At 52.7% G+C, this 19,290-nt stretch overlaps 1 protein-coding gene across 1 annotated transcript in view; it reads right to left on the bottom strand.

Annotated features, from left to right (window-relative positions):
* Positions 1 to 315: 315 nt before the first annotated feature.
* Positions 316 to 19,290, bottom strand: part of COL5A3 (collagen type V alpha 3 chain) — a 37,178-nt gene continuing 18,203 nt past the window's right edge. Inside the window, exons 32-67 of the mRNA XM_068534894.1 lie at positions 17,092 to 17,145; positions 16,112 to 16,156; positions 15,889 to 15,942; positions 15,721 to 15,765; positions 15,277 to 15,330; positions 15,130 to 15,183; positions 14,986 to 15,039; positions 14,748 to 14,855; positions 14,485 to 14,574; positions 14,198 to 14,251; positions 13,235 to 13,342; positions 13,014 to 13,121; positions 12,871 to 12,924; positions 12,369 to 12,422; positions 11,615 to 11,722; positions 11,485 to 11,538; positions 11,248 to 11,301; positions 11,084 to 11,137; positions 10,909 to 10,962; positions 10,271 to 10,378; positions 9,546 to 9,599; positions 9,309 to 9,362; positions 8,867 to 8,920; positions 8,656 to 8,709; positions 8,349 to 8,456; positions 8,116 to 8,169; positions 7,570 to 7,623; positions 7,279 to 7,386; positions 6,936 to 6,989; positions 6,820 to 6,855; positions 6,319 to 6,372; positions 5,525 to 5,732; positions 5,332 to 5,444; positions 3,498 to 3,566; positions 932 to 1,171; positions 316 to 841 (exon numbers count right to left, since the gene is read on the bottom strand). Coding sequence (XP_068390995.1) covers positions 695 to 841; positions 932 to 1,171; positions 3,498 to 3,566; positions 5,332 to 5,444; positions 5,525 to 5,732; positions 6,319 to 6,372; positions 6,820 to 6,855; positions 6,936 to 6,989; positions 7,279 to 7,386; positions 7,570 to 7,623; positions 8,116 to 8,169; positions 8,349 to 8,456; positions 8,656 to 8,709; positions 8,867 to 8,920; positions 9,309 to 9,362; positions 9,546 to 9,599; positions 10,271 to 10,378; positions 10,909 to 10,962; positions 11,084 to 11,137; positions 11,248 to 11,301; positions 11,485 to 11,538; positions 11,615 to 11,722; positions 12,369 to 12,422; positions 12,871 to 12,924; positions 13,014 to 13,121; positions 13,235 to 13,342; positions 14,198 to 14,251; positions 14,485 to 14,574; positions 14,748 to 14,855; positions 14,986 to 15,039; positions 15,130 to 15,183; positions 15,277 to 15,330; positions 15,721 to 15,765; positions 15,889 to 15,942; positions 16,112 to 16,156; positions 17,092 to 17,145 — 2,829 coding nt within the window. The 3' untranslated portion in view covers positions 316 to 694. The remainder of the gene's footprint in view (positions 842 to 931; positions 1,172 to 3,497; positions 3,567 to 5,331; positions 5,445 to 5,524; positions 5,733 to 6,318; positions 6,373 to 6,819; positions 6,856 to 6,935; positions 6,990 to 7,278; positions 7,387 to 7,569; positions 7,624 to 8,115; positions 8,170 to 8,348; positions 8,457 to 8,655; positions 8,710 to 8,866; positions 8,921 to 9,308; positions 9,363 to 9,545; positions 9,600 to 10,270; positions 10,379 to 10,908; positions 10,963 to 11,083; positions 11,138 to 11,247; positions 11,302 to 11,484; positions 11,539 to 11,614; positions 11,723 to 12,368; positions 12,423 to 12,870; positions 12,925 to 13,013; positions 13,122 to 13,234; positions 13,343 to 14,197; positions 14,252 to 14,484; positions 14,575 to 14,747; positions 14,856 to 14,985; positions 15,040 to 15,129; positions 15,184 to 15,276; positions 15,331 to 15,720; positions 15,766 to 15,888; positions 15,943 to 16,111; positions 16,157 to 17,091; positions 17,146 to 19,290) is intronic.

Genomic DNA, 19,290 nt, shown 5'->3' with positions numbered 1-19,290 from the left:
ACAGAGGTGGTTTTCCCTTTTAATACAGACCCAGGTATAAATAGGGCAGCACCATTAGGATCCTGATTTACCCCCCACCATCTTGGTCCCCAAACCATCTGGCATGGCAAGGTGCATTTGGGGAGATATGGGGGGGAAGCAGTATTCAGAGCTGGGCCGAGGCAGCAGAAGGGGCACACAGCTCAGTCCAGGGAAGTCCCACTTCCCTCTGGAGTCTGACTTCGGTCCCTTCACTGTGAACCCACCTGAAAATAGGAATGAGTGATGGGGTCCCAGCCTGGGATCAGGAGACATCCAGTGCTTAACTATGGGGAAGGTAGCACCAAAGGGTGTTGAGAGCACTGATTGAGGGGTGGGAGGCAGGCACGGGGGGGGCATTCATCAGCTCTGAGTTAGAAGTTCATTGCATGGGGGTCGGGGGAGGGAGCTGAGCATCGGGTGAGCATGAAGGGGACAAACAGCCAGACTACAGTTATGCCAGCTGGGGTGCAGTGCAGGGAAACTGGACTCATGGGCCAGGGGAGTCCAGCCTCCAGACCTCCGGAACGGAGAAGGAATATTGTTTGACCGTAATGAGCAGACTCTCCCCTGGCTCCACAGTCCCAGGAGACGATAAATATGATGGCTTCAAAGCCTCAGCACCAAATGTGCCCCATCCGGGGCTCCCTCACTGTCTCTCCCACCCCTGAAGCTCTCAGCTGCTAAAGCAGACGGGGCCCAGTTCAAACCCAAACTTCTGGTTCGTCTGGCCGAAGTCAGCGGACGCCACGTCCCATAAGGGCAGAAATCCCACTCGGGAAGAGCTGAACTGGAAGAGGGTCTTCGTCTGTCCCTTCCGGAGCTGATCATGGGAAGACACGGATGCCGAGTCAAGGGGAGGGCAGCCGCAGCCTCCCGCCCTGCTCTGGCCAGCCCCTCACCCCTCCCTTACCCTGCAGCCATCATAGGGGACAGTGACGGTGGCTGCTGCCGTCTGGTTGAAGGACAGCTCTTCCCCGTTGGACCCAAGGAAACTGACGGAGCGGCCATGGCCTCCTGCAGCTTCATCCAGCCAGGCGGCCGAGTTCTGGCAGGAGTATGTGAAGCTCTGGCGGGCTGTGGCACTCAGCAACTTCAGGAAGGTCAACTGTACCACACTCACCGGGGCTCCGTCAGCATCCACGTAGGAGAACTGGAGGTGGGACAAAGAGGAGGGGAGGGTACTCCATTCGCCTCTACTCTTTCTGAGGTACCCACCTCCCAGGATCTCCACTCACCGCAGACCTGCCCCCCCCCCCCCCCCCCCCCCCCCGCCGCCATGTCCTCATCTATATCAGCCCCACCAGCCATCCGGCCATCCACGGTTCTCTTGCAAGCCCCTAGGCACGTGTGGCTATTGAGCCCTTGAAATGCAGCCGGTGAGACCGAGAAACTTTTCAAAATTTTATTTCAATTTTAATTTTTTTCTTTTGGCACCCATTTTTAAAAAACCGAAGTATAGCTGATGTACGATGTTGTGTTATTTTCAGATTTACAGTGAAAAGATTTAGTTATTTGTGTATATATATGTGTGCATGTGTGTGTATATATACATACATATACTCATATATATATTTTTCAGATTCTTTTCCATTATAGGTTATTACAAGATATTGAATATATAGTTCCCTGTGCTATACAGTAGGACCTCATTGTTCATCTATTTTATATATAGCAGTATGTATCTGTTAATCTCAAACTCCTAATTTATCCCTCCCTCCCCTTTCCCCTTTGGGAACTGTAGGTTTGTTTTCTATGTCTGTAAGTCTATTTCTGTTTTGTAAATAAGTTCATTTGTATCATTCTTTTTAGATTCCACATGTAAGTGATATCATATATTTGTCTTTCTCTGTCTGACCTACTACACTTACTATGATCATCTCTAGGTCCATCCATTTAAATTTTAATTTTTTATTTAATTATTTAATTTAAAAATTGTAACTTTAATTTATAACTAATAACTGAGCTTCAATCCATTTATCAGAAAACTGAGGTTTGGAACAACTTGAGGATGTGAATCTACTTTTGCAACTGCAGGTTTTATGCAATCTAAGTACTTCCAAGGAAAGTTAGTGTCCAAATTACGATGTGCTATAAATATAAAATATGCACCAGCCTCTGAAGAACTCAGAGGGGAAAAGTTTAAAATGCCTCAATAATCTTTATATTGATATGACAACATTTTGGATATATTGGGTTACATAAAATATATTATTAACTTATCACTGGCTTGAGATAACTGGCTTGGTAATGCGTCCTGGCTTCCTTCTCTTCTCTGTACCATTTCATGTTCCACAACTGATGTTTTCTGGAATCACGTCCCAGATAAACCCCTTGCAATTGAGTCTTTGCCTCAGGGTCTGTTTCAGGGGAACCCAAACCAAGGTACCCCCTGACATTATATTATAGCTTTGTTTCCTTGGTTATTGTCTGTCTGCTTCCTTGGTCATATTCCCAGTAGAATATCAACTTCATGAAGTCAGGAACTGTGTTTTCTTTGCTGCTATGTTCCCAATGTTTAGCATACACATATATGTTACATAAACAAATCCCAAATGAATCCAGGATTCCACTCCATCCCGTAAACCTGACCTTCTTCCCATTTACATATCTTAGAAACTCACTAGACATCAGTCAGCAAACCAGGAAGTTGGGTGTCATCCCGACCTCTTCCCTCCCCTCCATCTCATCAATTACTCATCTCATCAATTACTCACCTCATCAATTACTATTGATAGGTCCTATTCACGTGCCATCTCATCAGTTACTAGGTCCTATTGACTTATCATCTCATCAATTACTAGGTCGTACTGACTTGCCCACTTAGAGGTTGTTCTAAGCCATGCCCTCCTCTCCATCCCCATAGCACCAGCTCCAGCCTGGTCCCTTCCTTGCTCTCTTGGACCAACACATCAGTCTTCTGGGTCTCCCAGCCTCCAATTTCCCTATCACCACCACCACCAGCTCAGAGGCATTTTTCTATCACAGAGATTTAACCTCGGTCCCTCCCTCACTTAAAAACATTCCATGGCTCCCTACTGCTCATAGATCTTTCTGAGGAAGTGGGCCTAGCTCACACCCACCTCCCCAGCCTCTTCTCCTACCACATTCCCCCTCACACTCTCTAAAGCAGAGCAAGTCACCTTTTCTTTAAATTTACCAGGCCCTCTCTTGACTCTGGGCCTTCGTATATCCTGTTCCATCTGCCTGGAACCCTATTCCTTGTCCTCCCAAACTTGCAACCCAACTTATTCCTTAGACCTCAGCTGAGCTGTGACTTCTACCAGGAAGCCTTCAGGTCCTTCCAGCACTGCCTCTGGATCGCCACCATGACCTGTGCTTGCCCTATCATACATCTGATGCTGTGATCATCAGGAAGGGAAAGTGAGTCTATCCTGTTCATCTCACCTCCTCCAATTCCCATGCTGGCTCCCACCAATTTTTATACCATCCCCACCTTGGCCTCCAGGGCAACTCACCTTCTTCCCTCGACGGAATGTGCTATACCAGCTTCCCAGCTTTTCTCTGGACCAGGAGGCCAATTTCACCTGGGGGATGGAGGGGAGGGTGTAGCAGGTACCCCAGGGGGCCACCGTGTCCTTTCTGCACTTACCTCCCCACAATGAAAGCTACTGACTGTAAATATCAGGGACTCTCAGGCTGTTCTCTGACTGTTGGACTGGGCTTGGCTGGTGCACAGGACAGACCCAAGAGGCTGGGTGGTCCTGCCTTCTGAGGCAGCCTCCACCAATGATTGACGAGAGTTGGTGGATAAATGCCCCGGCTCCCTCTCCCCGAGGTGGGGGACAGCTCCCAGGAGCCCACCCTACACTGTCTCCCGGAAGTCCCCAGTGGAACTGAGCCCTGGGTGTCCAATGGTGATGTTTTAACAGCACACCCCTTATTGGCTGCCTCCCCTGGCCCTTCTCACTTACCCTTCCTGGGATCACCTCCTAAATAAATGACTTGCCCTTGTCAAACCCTCATCTCAGGGTCTGTGTCTGGGGAACCCAAACCAAGAATGTTCCTCACTCCCTGCCCCAGCCTCTCTCTGGGCAGAAGGAAGATGAAATGGTGAGAGATCCGGCCTCAGGTTTCAGCAACTGTTTAGAGATCAAGCCCCGCCCTCAAGCCCCATAAATTGGGTGGAGGTGAGCTCGTCTAAATTTGCATCCACTAAGGTATCTGAGTTCCCACTAAACCAAGGCTCTGACCAGTAAAAAATAAGAATAAATAAGAAGAACATTATTGGGCACTTTTGCAGGCCCTGCGCTTACAACGTGTTTTACCTGCAGTAGAGGTATTAACACAGCGACACACATAGTCAGTGTTCAATCAGTGTCCCCTGATACGTTCATTGGCACCTCAATTGCACAACCACCCTATGAGGTAGATACTTTCTTGAACCCCACTTTACAGATGAAAAAACTGAGGTGACAGATCTGGATTCCAGTCCGAGCAGTCCAGGGTCCAGAAGCTCACTGCTCACCCACTGCCCTCTAGAGCTAAGCCTGGTGCTTGGTGTCAGAGGCTGTTAGGCTCAGGGCTCCCTGATGGAGAACCCCAGGATTTCTGGGGGACCAGGTGGAGGGCAGTGAGCCCATGGTGCCTATAGGACAGCAGGTTAGGAGGCACAATAGAGCGTGGTTAAGGGCTGGGACAAGAGCCAGACTGTCGTGGGTAATCTTGTCCCTCTCTGTGCCTCAGTTTCCCTGTCTGGGGGATGATAACAGAATTTTATTTTTTTAATTGAAGTATAGTTGATTTACAATGTTGTGTTAGTTTCAGGTTACAGAAAAGTGATTCAGTTATACATGCATACATATCTATTTTTTTCAGATTCTTTCCCCTTATAGGTTATTACAAAATATTGAGTATAGTTCCCTGTGCTACACAGTAGGTTCTTGTTGGTTATCTATTTTAGGGATAACAGAATGGCCACATTGGTGGTTGTTAATGCAGCCAAGCGCTTAGGGCTGGCACACATACCTGCTATTTCAAGGTTCTCCATCATTATTGATTTCTTTACTAGATTTTCTTATCCGTCTTTCCCCATAGAAAATGAGCTCCATAACAGCAAAGCAAAGAAGTTTGTTTTGTTTTGTTTTGTTTTGGATTCTCCGCTGTAACCCCAGCATTTCAAGGAGTTGGCATACAGTAGGTGCTCAATAGACGTTGGTTGAAGGAAAAATAAAGTCCCAGTCAACGCCTGGTGTGTGTGTGTGGGCAGGGTATGAATGAAATGGTTTCCGGAGTCTTGTCCCTCCTTCCACCACCACCACCACCTCCCACTTCGCCCCCAGAGGTACTCACGGTCTCAAACTTCTTGTCTGGGTAAAGGCAGGTCTCTCCTCCCGCCGTGAAGTTGCAGAAAACCCTGAGCGCATCCCGCGCGCAGCCCTGATTGGGGTCAATCCAGTACTCCCCTGCCGCAGAGCCAGGTAAGGCGGATGAGCCGGGCGGACCTCAAGGCACCCCGCCCACCGGGGGAGGGACGGGACCTCACCGTCGGGCAAATGCGGGTGGTTGCGGTGCAACTCGCCGCACACGAGGCCCGGGCTCTCAGCCGTGCCCGGAGGGCGTCGCAGCTGCTCCAGCTCAAAGCTCAGCGACGTGATCGAGGCCAGCACCTCCTCCAGGCCGCCCTCCGGGACTCCCAGGCCCGGGACCGAGCGCCGGCGCCGGCGCAGCCCGTGCAGCTCCGCAAATGGACCCTGGGCGGAGGTGGGGATGGAGGAGAGGAGGAGATCAGAGACGCAGGAGGAAGAGGCAGGGAGAGAGACGGGCAGAAATGAAAGACATGGGGGACAGAAAGACACAGGGGTAGGGGGAGAGGAGAAAGGGGAGGGAGAGATAGAGACAGGGACAGGGGGAGATAGACAGTCAGAAACAGAGGGAGACACGGGAAGGAGAGAGACAGAAAGGCTCAGAGATGGGGAGAGGCCGAAGTGGAGAGACGATAAAAAGAGACAGAACCACAAAGTCAGGCAAAGGAGAGAAAGAGACAAGGACAGAGAGAGACAGAGAGGGTGCACCCAGAAGAGAGAAACAAAGATAAAAATAGTAAACAAGTGTTTGAGATAGAGACAGAGAAAGGCCAGGAGAGATGGACATACGAGATACGGTCAGAGCCCCCATGGATATCCCCCCCAACGCCCTACACACAGCCCAGTTCCTCCTTCAGCTTTTGGGCCACCTCCCACCCCACCTGCACCCCCTGAACAGCTGGTGTTCTGCCCAGTTCTGGGCACTGAGGGACCCAAGGGGGACACACTCCAACATAGTCCCTGGGTAACTCACCTGGGGGCCGGGGGGACCTGGGAGGCCGGTGTCTCCGCGGGGACCTTGGGATCCCTGTAGGGAGAAGTCATTTGGGTGTGAACTCTGTCTATGGAGACCGCTGCCTGCCAACACACACACACACACACACACACACACACACACACACACACACAGCACTGGGGGTAAGGACATGCAATTTTCAGCACCAAGCATAAACTGCAAATTTTCTTCCTATACGTGAACACCTCTGAAGTCATCATCTTAACATCTGTGACAAGTCATAGTTTACTTGGCAGAACTGTCTCCTTCCGTAGCAGTTTATAAAATAATGGCTCATCTTACAATGGATGGCATCTTAGATTTGATAAAATACAATGGTAGGTGTTGAAGAAATACTTGTTGAATGCCTGACTGACTGAATAAATAAATGAATGAATGCAAAGGCCCTGAGAGTTCTGGCGCAGTGAAGGGGGCTGGGAAGCTGGGATGTGGGAGCCCAAGGGAACAGTGAGTACTCACCAGGGACCCCTTTGAGCCTTTCTGTCCTGGAGGACCCTGTGGGGTAGAGACAGGGAGAGCCGGAGTCCTGGCTGGCCCAACAAGGTGACCCCACCCCACAAACCCCTCATACTCACCACCACACCTCGGGGCCCAGGGTGGCCCAGAGAGCCGATGGGACCAGGGGAACCCTGGAGAAAGGACATCAGAGTCATCATTGAAAGGGTTCATCCCTATGGTCCAGACACATCCCCCAGACAGGCTTCCAGCTCCCTCCAAAGAAGACCCCAAACCCCAGATGCAGACTTCAATCTTCAAGTCCCCAGAGAGAGCCCCCCATTTTCTCCAGACACAACCCCTATTGTTCTAGACCCAGGCTTCCCAAATCCCCACACCCACAGTCTCCAAACAAGCCCCACTTCTGCCTTCCCACCACCCTCTGAACACAATCTTCCCACTCGAGGCAGGACACACACTCACAGGTTCTCCCTGGAGGCCAGGGGGGCCTTGCACTCCTGGCAAACCCTGATCCCCTTTCTCACCAGCCTCCCCAGGGGGGCCAATGAGACCAATTAATCCGATGTGGCCCTGGAGGATAAAAGAGGCACATGTGGGGGAAGAAGTGAGGGCAGGGGATTGGGAGACTTTTCTCCTAGAGCCTTGGGAGCAGAGGAGACCCCAATCTCCTAGCCCTCCGGCTACAGAGGGAGGTAAAGGTGGAGGAGAGGGAGGTAAGTCGGGGAGGAGAATAATGGAAGGAGGTATCCTTACCTTTTCCCCCTTGAAGCCAGCATCTCCCTTCAGCCCTGGGAGGCCAGAGGGCCCCTGGAAGGAGAGATAGGGTCAGTTGGTGAGTCTCAAACAGAAAGCCTCAAGGTCCATGTGAGTGATTGGGGGATGGTCAAATGGGAAATTACCCAGGTTTCAAATGGAATTACCAGGGAAGTGGTCATGGGGATGATGGTCAAGAAAGAGGAGGGATGATGAGAGATGAATGAAGGGGTTTGTTGGAGGATGGCCAACTTGGATGGTCAGTGGTCAACATCAATGTAGATGGTCAGTGTAGGCTATTAAGATAGGTGGTCTGTTTGGTCAATGTAGACCATCAAGATAGAGGGTCAGTGTGGATAGCCAGTGTAGATCATTGAGATGAGTGATCAGAAGAGATGGTTAGTATAGATGGTTAAGGGTGGACCATCAGATGGATAGTCAATGAGAGGTCAGTCTGCGGCATCAGCACCCATGGTCACTAGATGGTCACTGGCTGCCCAGTGTGCTTCCCAGTGCTGGGACCTCAGGGACAAAGGAGTCTCTTACCAGGGGGCCAGGAGGGCCCAACTGTCCAGGAGGTCCCAGGAGGCCCGGTTCACCCTAGGGCAAAGCAGAACATGGGGGGCTGAACTCTGCCAGAACTCAATGTGGATGCCCCACTGCCCACCAGGGTCAGCTCCTGCTAACTATGGTGAGAAATTAAAAGACAGGAGCACCTAAGGAAGGCAGGATCCCACCCCCCCCCCACCCCGCCCTGTCCCTGTTCCCACCCCACTCACCACAGGGCCGGGGATCCCTCGAAGACCCTCAGGCCCGACACGCCCAGGGGGCCCTCGAGTCCCCACTGGGCCTGTCCTCCCTGGGGGCCCGTCAGGACCTGGTTCCCCCTGAAAAGGACAGGGGCAAGGGAGGGGGCAGAGAGGGTCAGGGGGTGGTTGCCTCCCCACCCGCCGGCCAAGAACCAGCAGGGAGGGGGGCGGAATTGGAGCACCCGTGGTGTCCCAGGCCTCTCCCCATTCTGATGGCCCAACTGTTGGCTGACAGGTCAGGATAAGGACACCCCCCACCTTGGGAGGGGGCACTCACCTTGGTACCTTTCTCCCCTTCTCTGCCTTCTCGACCCGTGTGACCAGAAGGACCCTTAGGGGAGAAAGTGTGAGTGGGGGGCTGTGAGGTGAGTGGGTGCTCTGGGGATGAGTGGGGGGTTTGTAGGGGGGAGCGGGGGGCTGTGAGAGTGAGTGGAACAAAGTTGGAGCCAGGGCAGCCAGGAGGTGGTGGTGGGGTGGTCAACACTCACCCTTTTGCCAGGGGGCCCAGGGGGACCGGGTTCCCCAGAAGCACCAGGTGGACCCTATGGAGATTAGAACCAGCAGGGTAGTTGAGGATGACGGTTTCAGGATGCCTTTTTTTTTTAACATCTTTATTGGAGTATAATTGCTTTACAAGGGTGTGTTAGTTTCTGCTTGATAACAAAGTGGATCAGTTATACGTATACATATGTCCCCATCAGGATGCCTTTGATGCGAAGACAGCCTTCCCCACATATCACCCAGCACCAGCCATCTCCCGCCTCCACCCTCAAGCTGCTCACATTCAAGGTGAGGCCCCAGAGAGGCAAAGCAGGTGCATCTACAAGGGCCCTGGGTACCTCATTAACCCACTCTCCTGACCCCCCAGTTCACCCACCCACCAGCCCCGACCCCCTCTTCATGCACCACATCCTCTGTCCCCCTACTCACCAGTCCCCCCACATCTCCAGGGTCTCCCTTCTCCCCTGGGGGGCCGTCTTGACCCTGTGGTGGGAGGAACAAAGTCGGAAGGGGTCATGGGGGCACATGAGAATTTAGGGGTGAGGTTTGGAGGAAAGTGAAGGTTATTTTCTCCATCGACCTTGCCCAGGTCTGTGGGGGGCTTGTGGAGATGGGGACAGAATAGGGAATATGCTGGGCTTTCGAGTAAGGAGGGGTCACACTCACCGTAACCCCAGGGTCTCCGGGGGGGCCTAGGTCTCCTGGGAGCCCTGTGGGGCCCTGGAACACAGAATGATGGATAATTATATCTCTGAATGATGGAGCGTTCATTCATTCATTCATTTAACTGTGCCCAGGCACAGTTCTGGCTGCTGGGATACAATAGTGAACAAAACACAAAATCCCAGCCCTGGTAGAAGGAACACTCTCGTGTTTAATGTGAGCTAAGAATGTTCCATGCATCATCTCACTGCATCCTCTAGGCTTGGGACTCACAGATAGAACTGACCTCAGAGAAAGGACTCGGCAAGCGGTGGGGTGGTGAGATTCAAATCAAGGTCCCTCAGACTCCGAAGCTCCTTGCTGCTCTCCCTCCCAAGCCCGAGCCCCATCGCCATGGTGGGAGGGGCTCAACCGCTGCCCTGATGGCAAATCCTTCATCAGCCAACTCTGACCCAGCATGAGTCTCAACCTTGACCTTGCCAGCATTGTTAGAACAACTCAGCGTGGAATCAAGTTTCCCCTACTGCAATGACATATAACCACTCCATTTTTATATTGATTCATTCTTTCATTCAGTCATTCATTCATTCAGCCATGTTCCGGGTTGCTTGTGGAATTAGCACACTGGAGGATGGGACCCCCCCACCGGCTGGAAGTTGGGGAGCAGGTCCAAGGTGACACATGTGCTCCTCCCCCGAGTCTCTGCCTCCATGTCCCCCAGGACTCACCACGTTTCCTTTTGCTCCATCCTCTCCGGGGGGGCCTTTCTTGCCCGGGGGTCCAGCTGCCCCAGATGGGCCTGCGTCCCCCTTTTCACCAATTTCTCCCTTGGGCCCCTTTGCAGAAACAGAGTTCAGAGGCGCCTGGACTCTCCAGGGGTCAAGGGTTAGCATACCTGGACTCAGGAATCTGGGTGGCCTGGGGCTTTCCTGGGGTTAGGGGTCAGAGTAGCCTATACTGCCCAAGGGTCAGAGGTCAGAGGAATCTAGGATTTATAGGAGTCAGGGGTCAGGATGGTCCAGTTGCCCAGAGGTCACGGGCAAATTTGGGCTAGCCCATGTGCCACCCTGGAGTGAATCAGAAAAGGGATCCCCTCTGGGCGACTCATCCCCAAGCCAGGGCTTGTGGTTTAGATCTGAGCCCCACCTGCCTCCTCAGCCCTACACCCTTGTGCAGTATACAACCTAGAGAACTTTATGTAGCAACCCTGATACCTTTCAGGGCTCTGTCATCAAGATAACGGGGGATGCCTGTAGCTCCTGGGTCAGTGGGTGACCCAGGGCTGCAGAGGTCATGGTGGCCCTAGATGCCCAGGGGTCAGGGATTCCCTGAGATGGGTGCAGGGACACTGGACAAAGTTACTCACAAGGATGCCTGGGATTCCTGGGGGTCCCGGGTCTCCAGGCTCACCTGGCTCACCCTGCAGGAGGCAAAGTGAAGGTGAGGAGCGTTCCCATCCTGGCAGCCAGAACAGCCACCCCCAGGCAGGACTGGCTGTGCCTCCCCGCCCCGGGCAGACTCCTGTTCTCTCTCTCTCTCACCTTCTCGCCCACTGCTCCAGGCTGACCAACTCCCCCAGGCAGCCCTGGAGGACCCTGGAGAGACAGCAAGGGGTACAGCTGGGACTGTGCGATCCCAACAGCCCCTTCTCGGGAAAGCCATGTCCTCACCTCTGAGGCATCCTGCCCTCCCCCAGAGTCCTCACCTCTGATCTGCTGGGGCCCTGGGGACCCCGAGGGCCTGGAGCTCCATGGGGACCCTGTGGGACAGTCAGAAGAGCATCCAGTGACCCCATGGCCCTTCAAAACTCCACTAATCACAAACACCATCCTTGGTGCTGGTGACCCACAGGATCCTTAAAATGACAATGTGCCCCCCCAAATTGGTTCAATGGCCACCCCTGCCCTACCACCACCACCCCATTTGCCCCCATTGTCCATACCATGGACCCTACATCTCCGACTTCCCCCTTTTCTCCAGGAGGGCCTGGCATCCCCTGTGGAACAAAGAAGCAAAATTGGGGCACAAAGTGGGAAGGACCAGAGGCTGTACCCCCAAACTCAGACACCTACCTGCAGGCCAGGGGGGCCAATCACCCCCGTGAAGCCTCTCACTCCATCATCTCCTTTCTGCCCAAAGAGGCCTGGAGGTCCCCGGTGTCCCTGAGCCCCATCTGCCCCCTGGGAGGAGGACAGGGCAGGGCACAGTTAGGGTCTGTGTCAAGGGTTGGAGAGAGGCTCAAGGTCAAAGTCAGGACTGAGGTTCAGGGTTGGGATTAAGTTTGGAGAGGGTCAGGACTGGGTCTGAAGTTGGGGATGCAGGTTAAGCGCCAGAGGCTAGGAATGAAGTCAAGGGTTGAGTCAAAGCTTTTCTAAAAACTTTGCATTGGGTGGTGAGTCAGGGTCAAGTTGAGGTCAGTTAAGGTGGTGAGGGGAAGGTCCAGATGGGGTTGAGATGTAGGGTAGGGTTTGAGGTTAGGGCCAAGGTAGAATCAGAGTTTGAGCCCAGGTTTGGGGTCTGCCTTGGAGGGTGGGTCAGGACTGGGGTTAAGGGTAAGACGGGGTCAGGTTCGGCTAATGTTGGATGTGCAGATCAGGTGTGAGTTGGGATTGAGGTTAAGGTCACAAGCAGTGTTGAGATTAGGGCTGTGATGGGGTTCAGGGGTTGAGGTCAGGGTTGAGTCACATTCTGGGGTGAGCTCATATTGAGCGTTGGCATGGAGGGGTAGGTCAGGGTCAGGGCTGAGTTTGGGCCCGAGTCACCATGGAGAGCACTGTCCCTTCCCACTGGGGATCCAGGGATGGCCACAAAGCTGGGAGCACTCACCGGGGAGCCTGGGTGTCCCACAAGACCCCGTATCCCTGTTGGTCCAGGTGGGCCCTGGAGGAGGGAACAGAGTCAAAAACCCCTCAGGTTCAAGATTGGTGGGAGGAAACACTAGAGATGTCAATCACTGCACCCCTGTCCACTCCCCCCACCAAGAAGCTGCATTTCCCTCCCCCAACCCTGTCTTATTAGCTACCAACTCATGGGACCAGACAGAGTATCTGTCCTAAGTTTGGCCCATCAGGACGTTTGCCCAAAAGTCCCACCAGGACCCAGGGACTGAGCTGGCTCCCTGATGCTGGGCGCTGAGGCTGAACTTCCGGAGGGAAGCTGGGGGTGCAATTAACCCCTTTATTCCAGGTAGCTTGAGTGGCTTCTGTTACTTGCAGGTGTCAAGATGGGTCTCATGAAGGCAGGAGGCTCTGTGGCCTCCCCCCGTCCACCCTCCACATCCCTCTCCCCTCCCCGAGGACCACCCCCCTCACTGGGGCCCCCCACTCACCGCATCCCCCTTATCGCCTTTGCTGCCCTTGTGACCCGGGGCTCCTACTTCTCCCTGAAGAGGAAACAGGATGAGGGAGAACCAAGCCTCCCTCTGTCCCCATCCTCCCCCCAGCCCCTCCCCTTCCATGAGCTCTCTCTCACCTTGTCCCCTTCCTCGCCAGAAGGCCCCACAGCTCCAGGGGATCCAGGAAGCCCCAGGGGCCCTGGGATCCCATCTTTGCCAGTGGGGCCAGGGGGGCCGCGTTCACCCTGATGGGCGGAGTGGAAAGGGGTATGTCGGGGCCAGGAGGGCAGAAATGAGCTCCTGATATGTAGAGGGCTGGGTCTTGGGGATGCCTGGGGGATGGGGGGCAGGCACTTACCGGGGACCCCTTCTCGCCTGCAGGGCCAACAGGGCCTTGGCCTCCACTTTGGCCAGGAAGCCCAATGCCCCCAGCTGGGCCTACAGGACCGCGCTCCCCAGGGGAGCCCTGAAAACAGGGGTGAAGGGTCAGGGATAATAGCAGTAGTGGTAATTCTCATTTATTGGAGGGTTTTCAAGCAGTCAGGCCCTGAGTTAGGTGGTTACCAGCACATCCAATCTATTCCCCAGACAGCAGCCAGAGGGCGCTGTGAACACCTGAGTCCAAGCATGTGCCTCCCTGCCCACATCCCTCTGTGGCTCCCACCTCACTTGATGAAAAAAAGGTTTTCCTGGCAGCCCACAAGGTCCTGTACGACCATGCTCTCACCTCCTCCCACTCACCCTAGGCTCACTCCACTCCAGCCACACGGGCCTCCTCACTGTTTCCTCCAGCCTCAGGACTTCGCACATGCCGTTCCCTCTGCCTGGCACACTCTTCCCCCCAGACACCCACATGGCTCCTCCCTCACCGCCTTCAGGTCTCAGCTCAAATGTCACCTTCTCAAGAGGCCTTCGCTGGCCTGCCTATTTCAACGGCTCTCCCCTTCTCCCCTTTACTCTGCGCTATTTTGCCTTGTGGCATTCATCACGGCTGATCCCTTATCTCCCTGGCTAGATCGTAGTAAACTCCAGGAGAAAGAAGGTTTTTAAACGCTGATGTCTGAAACGCAGGTAAGTATGTGTCCAACGGATCGTCTCATTGAGATTTACGATCACCTAGGGGATGGGACTATTTTACAGACAAGGAAACTGAGGCTCGCGCAGTGACACGACTGCCCAGCCAGTGAGCGGCAGAGTTGGCCGTGACCCCGATCTGTTTGGCTCCCCAAATAGCAGACTTGATGAGGACAATACCCAGCTTCCCAGAAACCCTGAGACCCCTGCACCCTGCCCCCCACACAGCAGACGGGTTTACACTTACGTTAGCCCCGACGGGGCCCGGGGGGCCCTTGTCACCCTTCAAACCAGTAGGTCCCTGAGGAGGAGATGATTCACAGTCAAGAGACTCCCAGAGGTGCCCCCGGGTCCTGTCTTCACTCTGGGGGGCTCAGAGTTCCCACCCGCTTCCCGGGCACTGAGGTTCAGGGATCTGTCCCTCCTGCAGCCATTATTTTACTATCACATTTGCCCCTCCCCTGGGCCCCCCTTTCCTTCTCTGCTTCACAGCCCAGCCAGGCACATGCAGGAGGGGCTCCAAACGATACTCACTGGGTCCCCGGGGGCTCCTTGGGGACCAGGGAAGCCCCTGCGTCCAGGTGGCCCTTCCTTCCCAAAGGGTCCCAGTGGTCCCAGGTCCCCCTGGAGGAGTGCAGAGGAGGGAGGTCAGACTCCAGAGAAGAGGGCGTCTCCCCTCAATCTGTGAGTCTGGGCCCCCTGCCCCATGGGGTTGATTCTGAGCCTGGAGGTACCGTGGGGCCGTTGAGGGACCTTTGGGGTCACTTGATGAGATCTCTCGTGGGGCAGGGTCTCACCTTGGCCCCCTCTCTGCCTTCCAGGCCTGGAAGACCTTGTTCACCAGGAGATCCAGGGGGGCCTGGGGGTCCCCTCTCACCCAGAGGCCCTGCTTCTCCTGTCTTTCCCTGGAGAGGAAGAAGGCTCATCTTGAACGGAGGTGGCCTGGGGTGGGGGTCTGCCTGAGATCACCTCCCCCTCCCCCAAATATCCCCGAACTGGTGCAAAACCAGGGAGACCTGTGGGGTCCACTCTGACCTGAGGACCCACGACACCAGCTGGTCCAGGTGGGCCTGTCTGACCTTGGAAGCCCTGAGGAGAAACATTAAAAGGAGGTGTCATGGAGGGGAAGAAATGGAGAGCCTAATGGGGTCATGGGTCAGAGGTCAAAGGGCTTCTCACCAATTCTCCTCTATGTCCAGGGTGCCCAGGTTGCCCGTCTTTCCCTTGGGGGCCCTGAGGGACAAGGTGGGAGAGAGTTGAGGCACAAACAAGGAGTCCCCCCACTGCCTGGCTCCCCCTCCCCCCCAGCAGGGTGAGCTCACTTACAGGGGGACCCCTTGGTCCAGAGAACCCAGGAGGGCCTTGCAGACCTGGGAGGCCCTGAAATGGAAGCAGAAATCATTCACTCATCCCTCCCACCTGCCCCTGAGTCCCACATAATGACAACAGCATGTTGGGTGCTTCCTGCAGGCCAGGCATGGGGTCAAGCATTCTATGCGCAGGAAGTCATTTCATTCACCACCGCAGCCCTTTGGGATGGGGACTGTGGTTATTCCCATTTGATAGAGTTGGAAACTGAGGCACAGAGAGGTTAAGTGACTCACCCAAGGTCACACAGCAGGTGAATGGCAGAGCTAAGACTTGAACTCACAGCTCTCTGACTTCAGAGGCTGTGCTTTTTCTGCATTCTGCATTATAATGTCTCCCCACCTTCTGGGCTTGTCTCCTACCCAGAATCACACACACACACACACACACTCACTCACTCACCTTTTCTCCAGGGAACCCAGGGGCTCCGTCCTGGCCCACATCACCCTAGGATAGAATGAATGAGACTCAGGCTGCAGAACAAACTCAACAGGGAGGTATTGGGTGGGACTTGGTGAGCCTGGGGCAGAGGGCCTGCTTGGAGGGCCTGACCACCCACCCACCCCATACCTTGGGGCCTGGTTGCCCTGTGGCACCTGGTTGCCCCCTCTCTCCACGGGAGCCCTGAATAGAAAAGAAGCAAAGATTGGAAGTAAGAGGGTGGGGGAGCCTAGGAGATGAGGATGAGTCCTCTGGGTCCCCCCACCATGACTACCTGAAGTAACCCAAACCCTCTTCCCGCCCACGTCTCCTCTCGCAGCCCCTCCTTCCAGCCCTACCCCCATTTTCTTACTGGTGGTCCCCGTTCTCCTTCCAGGCCTGGCTGCCCAGCCTTCCCCTGGAATGTAAATTAGATGAGGGGGAAGCAGAAGAGGGTGATGGTGCAAATACATGACACAAACACACAAATGCACCAAGCCAGAGACCTGGAAAGATGTCTGCCCCACATTCATTTGCAAGCCTTTCACTCACATGCACGCATAAGTACAGCTTACACGTGCAACTACGCAAAGATCACAGGCACCCAATTATATTATGATTGCACCTACAGGGTCCACACATACAAGCACATTTGCTCACACAGACACCTATTTATCACAGCTGCATGGTCTGCACACATGACTGCATGCCATCGCAGCATGCAAGGGGTGACCGCAGCTTCAAGATGACACTCAGAGGCTGTCATGTAATATGTCCCTGGCACACGTGTCTATCCAGTATAAACACGTATGTGCATGGATTCATGTGAGGACACGGTCCTGATAAACACAGCAGTATACAAACCCTCATGTGCATATACACAATGTCCATTTACACAGCTACAGTGCACACATAGCGAAACAACGCATGCATGTACACACAATCCCCCAGGTGCGCAGAAACACACACATATGTGTATTTCCCTATTCTTTCACACACTTCGACATACCCCCTCACACACGTACGCCCATAGTCACACAACGTACGTGCAGCTGGTGCCCTTGTTCACCCAGTCACAGGTCCCTAGGCTGCAGCACCCAGACCCCATCTAATCTGCGCTGAAAGGCACACGGGATGCACATGCATACACAGACACGCAGGCACGTTTGCTGTAATGCCAGGTGGGATCACCTACATGTGCCCTGCATTGCACATGGCAATATGTGTGCACACAAGTGCTTCCAGGCATAGACACAGCCAACTAGGGCCCCACGTGCTATCACGCACAGCCATAAACTCTGTTCCTCTCATGCAAGCCCTTCCCTCTCCCCTGACCCCTGGATTGCGACTCACCCGCTTCCCTTTTTCTCCTAATGGTGCCAGGGGCCCGGGAAAGCCAATAGATCCCTGAGTAAAGAGAATGAGAGAGAAGACGTGGGTGTGAGGAGTGGGTGACGTTAGCCCCTCACCCCATTCAGCCACCCCATCTTTTCAGGCATTTCCAGGCCAGTGATTACAGAAAGTTCTTTGGCCCCTCCAGCCCCAGTGAGCAGCCCCTCCCTTGCTCACTCCATTCCAGCCACACTGGCCTCTTTAATGCTACTCAGATACCAGTACATTCCTGCCTCAGGGCCTTTGCACTGTCTGCCTTTGCCTAAAATGCTCTTCTCTCAGATCCCCACAAAGCCAGCTACTCCTCATCATTTAAATCTCATTCAGACATCACCTCCGTAGAGAAGCCTTCCGCCATCATCCTGACCACCACATCCTCAAGTCATGCTCTGTTTATCACGTCCTATTTTGTTTCCCCTATAATATTTGTATTGAAATGACCTTGCTCATCTGTTTACTTATTCAATGACTAGGACATAATGCTCTGGTCTTATTCCCTACTGCCTGGCACATGGTGGTGGCTTACTCAATACTTGTTAATTAACTGCCTCCAGTACTTGCTTTCCTGCCCATCGTCCCTTGACCTGGGGGAAAACATCATATGCTCTGATATCCCCTCTCACCCCTCACTGTGTTTTGAATCCTAGATCCATCACTAAATTAGCTGTGTGGCCCTGGACAAATGGATTGACCCCTCTGAGCATCAGTCTTCTTTGTAGCCTAGGGATACCAGCAATACCTCCTTCACAAGGTTTTCATTAGGATTAAATGGGATATGTAGAGAAAATGGGATTTTTTTTTTTAAAGGTGCTTGGCACATAGTATGTGCTCAAGAAATATTAGCTGTCTTTGTTATTCATGCTGATTATTAGTAACTGCTATGGACTGAATGTTTGTGTCCTCCCAAAATTCATATGCTGAAGCCTCAGTCCCTAGTGTGATAATATTTGGAGGTTGGGCCTTTGGGAAGTAAGTAGGTCATGAGGGTGGGGCCCTCGTGAATGGGATTAGTGTCTTTATAAGAAGAAGAGGAGACTAGATCTCTCTCTCTCTCTCTTTCTCCTTCTCCCCCATGTGAGGACAAAGACAGAAAATGTTCATCTACAAACCAGGAGAAAAGCCCTCACCAGAATCCAACTATGCTGGCACTCTGACCTCAGACTTCTGGCCTCCAGAACAAATTTCTTTGTTTAAATCACCCAGTCTAAGGTATTTTTATTCTAGCAACCCAAGCTGAATAAGACACTGACCTCAACTAAACCAACATATCAGGCCTCCTGTAAAGTATTCATTGCCTCTTGCCCAAGATGCACTGATCAGTCTTGGCTAGGAGGCTTTGTTCTAACTCCCATGAATTTCTGTTCCAACAGACTGAGTTCTGCTCTTAGTTTTGATACCTTGAGTTAATCCCAAACCTGTTTATGCCAGTTGCCCTTGCTATTGGGGTCATGTGACTTAATGAAACCTTACAAAAACTGATGAAATGTAGAAAGGGAAAAGAAAGATATCTGTAAAATCTAGGTTAAATGGAAAAGACTCAATGTAAAGGGAAGTCACTTAAAAAAAAACACTGTCAAATTAGGCATGGGCAAGATAACTGCCAGATCGAGATACCAAAAGCGTGGAACTCAAGAAGGATTCTGTACTCAGATTTCTTCCCAAGTGTCTTTGCATTTCTGCTCCACTTTATGTAACAAAAAACTATAAATCATCAGTGATGTAATATGGGTGTGGTTTAGGCAGAAAGACATGTCTTACCAATAGCATCATTCATCAACATTGGCAGCCAAATGTACAGTTTTACATAAGTACATTCTAAGTTATAATTAATTCAAGATATGTAAAATATGTATTTTTTATGATTCTCCTCCTTACTGACTTTTTGTTTGAGCCAACCTCAATCATACCAAATAAGAAGGATCCTACAGTTTTATTATCACCAAAATCATCAATATTATCATAACCAAATTGATGAGGTAGATACTACTGGTCTCTCCCTTTTGCAACTGAGAAAATGGGTTCAATAGACTTGTTCAAGATCATTTAGCAGGTAAGGTGTGACTTACTCAAGGTCACTTAGCAGATAAGGCTGGGTATTTGAGCCTAAGTTTGTCTGATGCCAAAGCCCACATCTTACACTTTCAATGCCCCATGGGGTGG

The sequence above is a fragment of the Eschrichtius robustus genome, chromosome 2 (genome assembly GCF_028021215.1).
Source record: "Eschrichtius robustus isolate mEscRob2 chromosome 2, mEscRob2.pri, whole genome shotgun sequence".
Classification (NCBI taxonomy): Eukaryota; Metazoa; Chordata; class Mammalia; order Artiodactyla; family Eschrichtiidae; genus Eschrichtius; species Eschrichtius robustus.
Note: the sequence above shows the minus strand (reverse complement) of the source record. Positions and strands in the feature narration are given on the sequence as shown.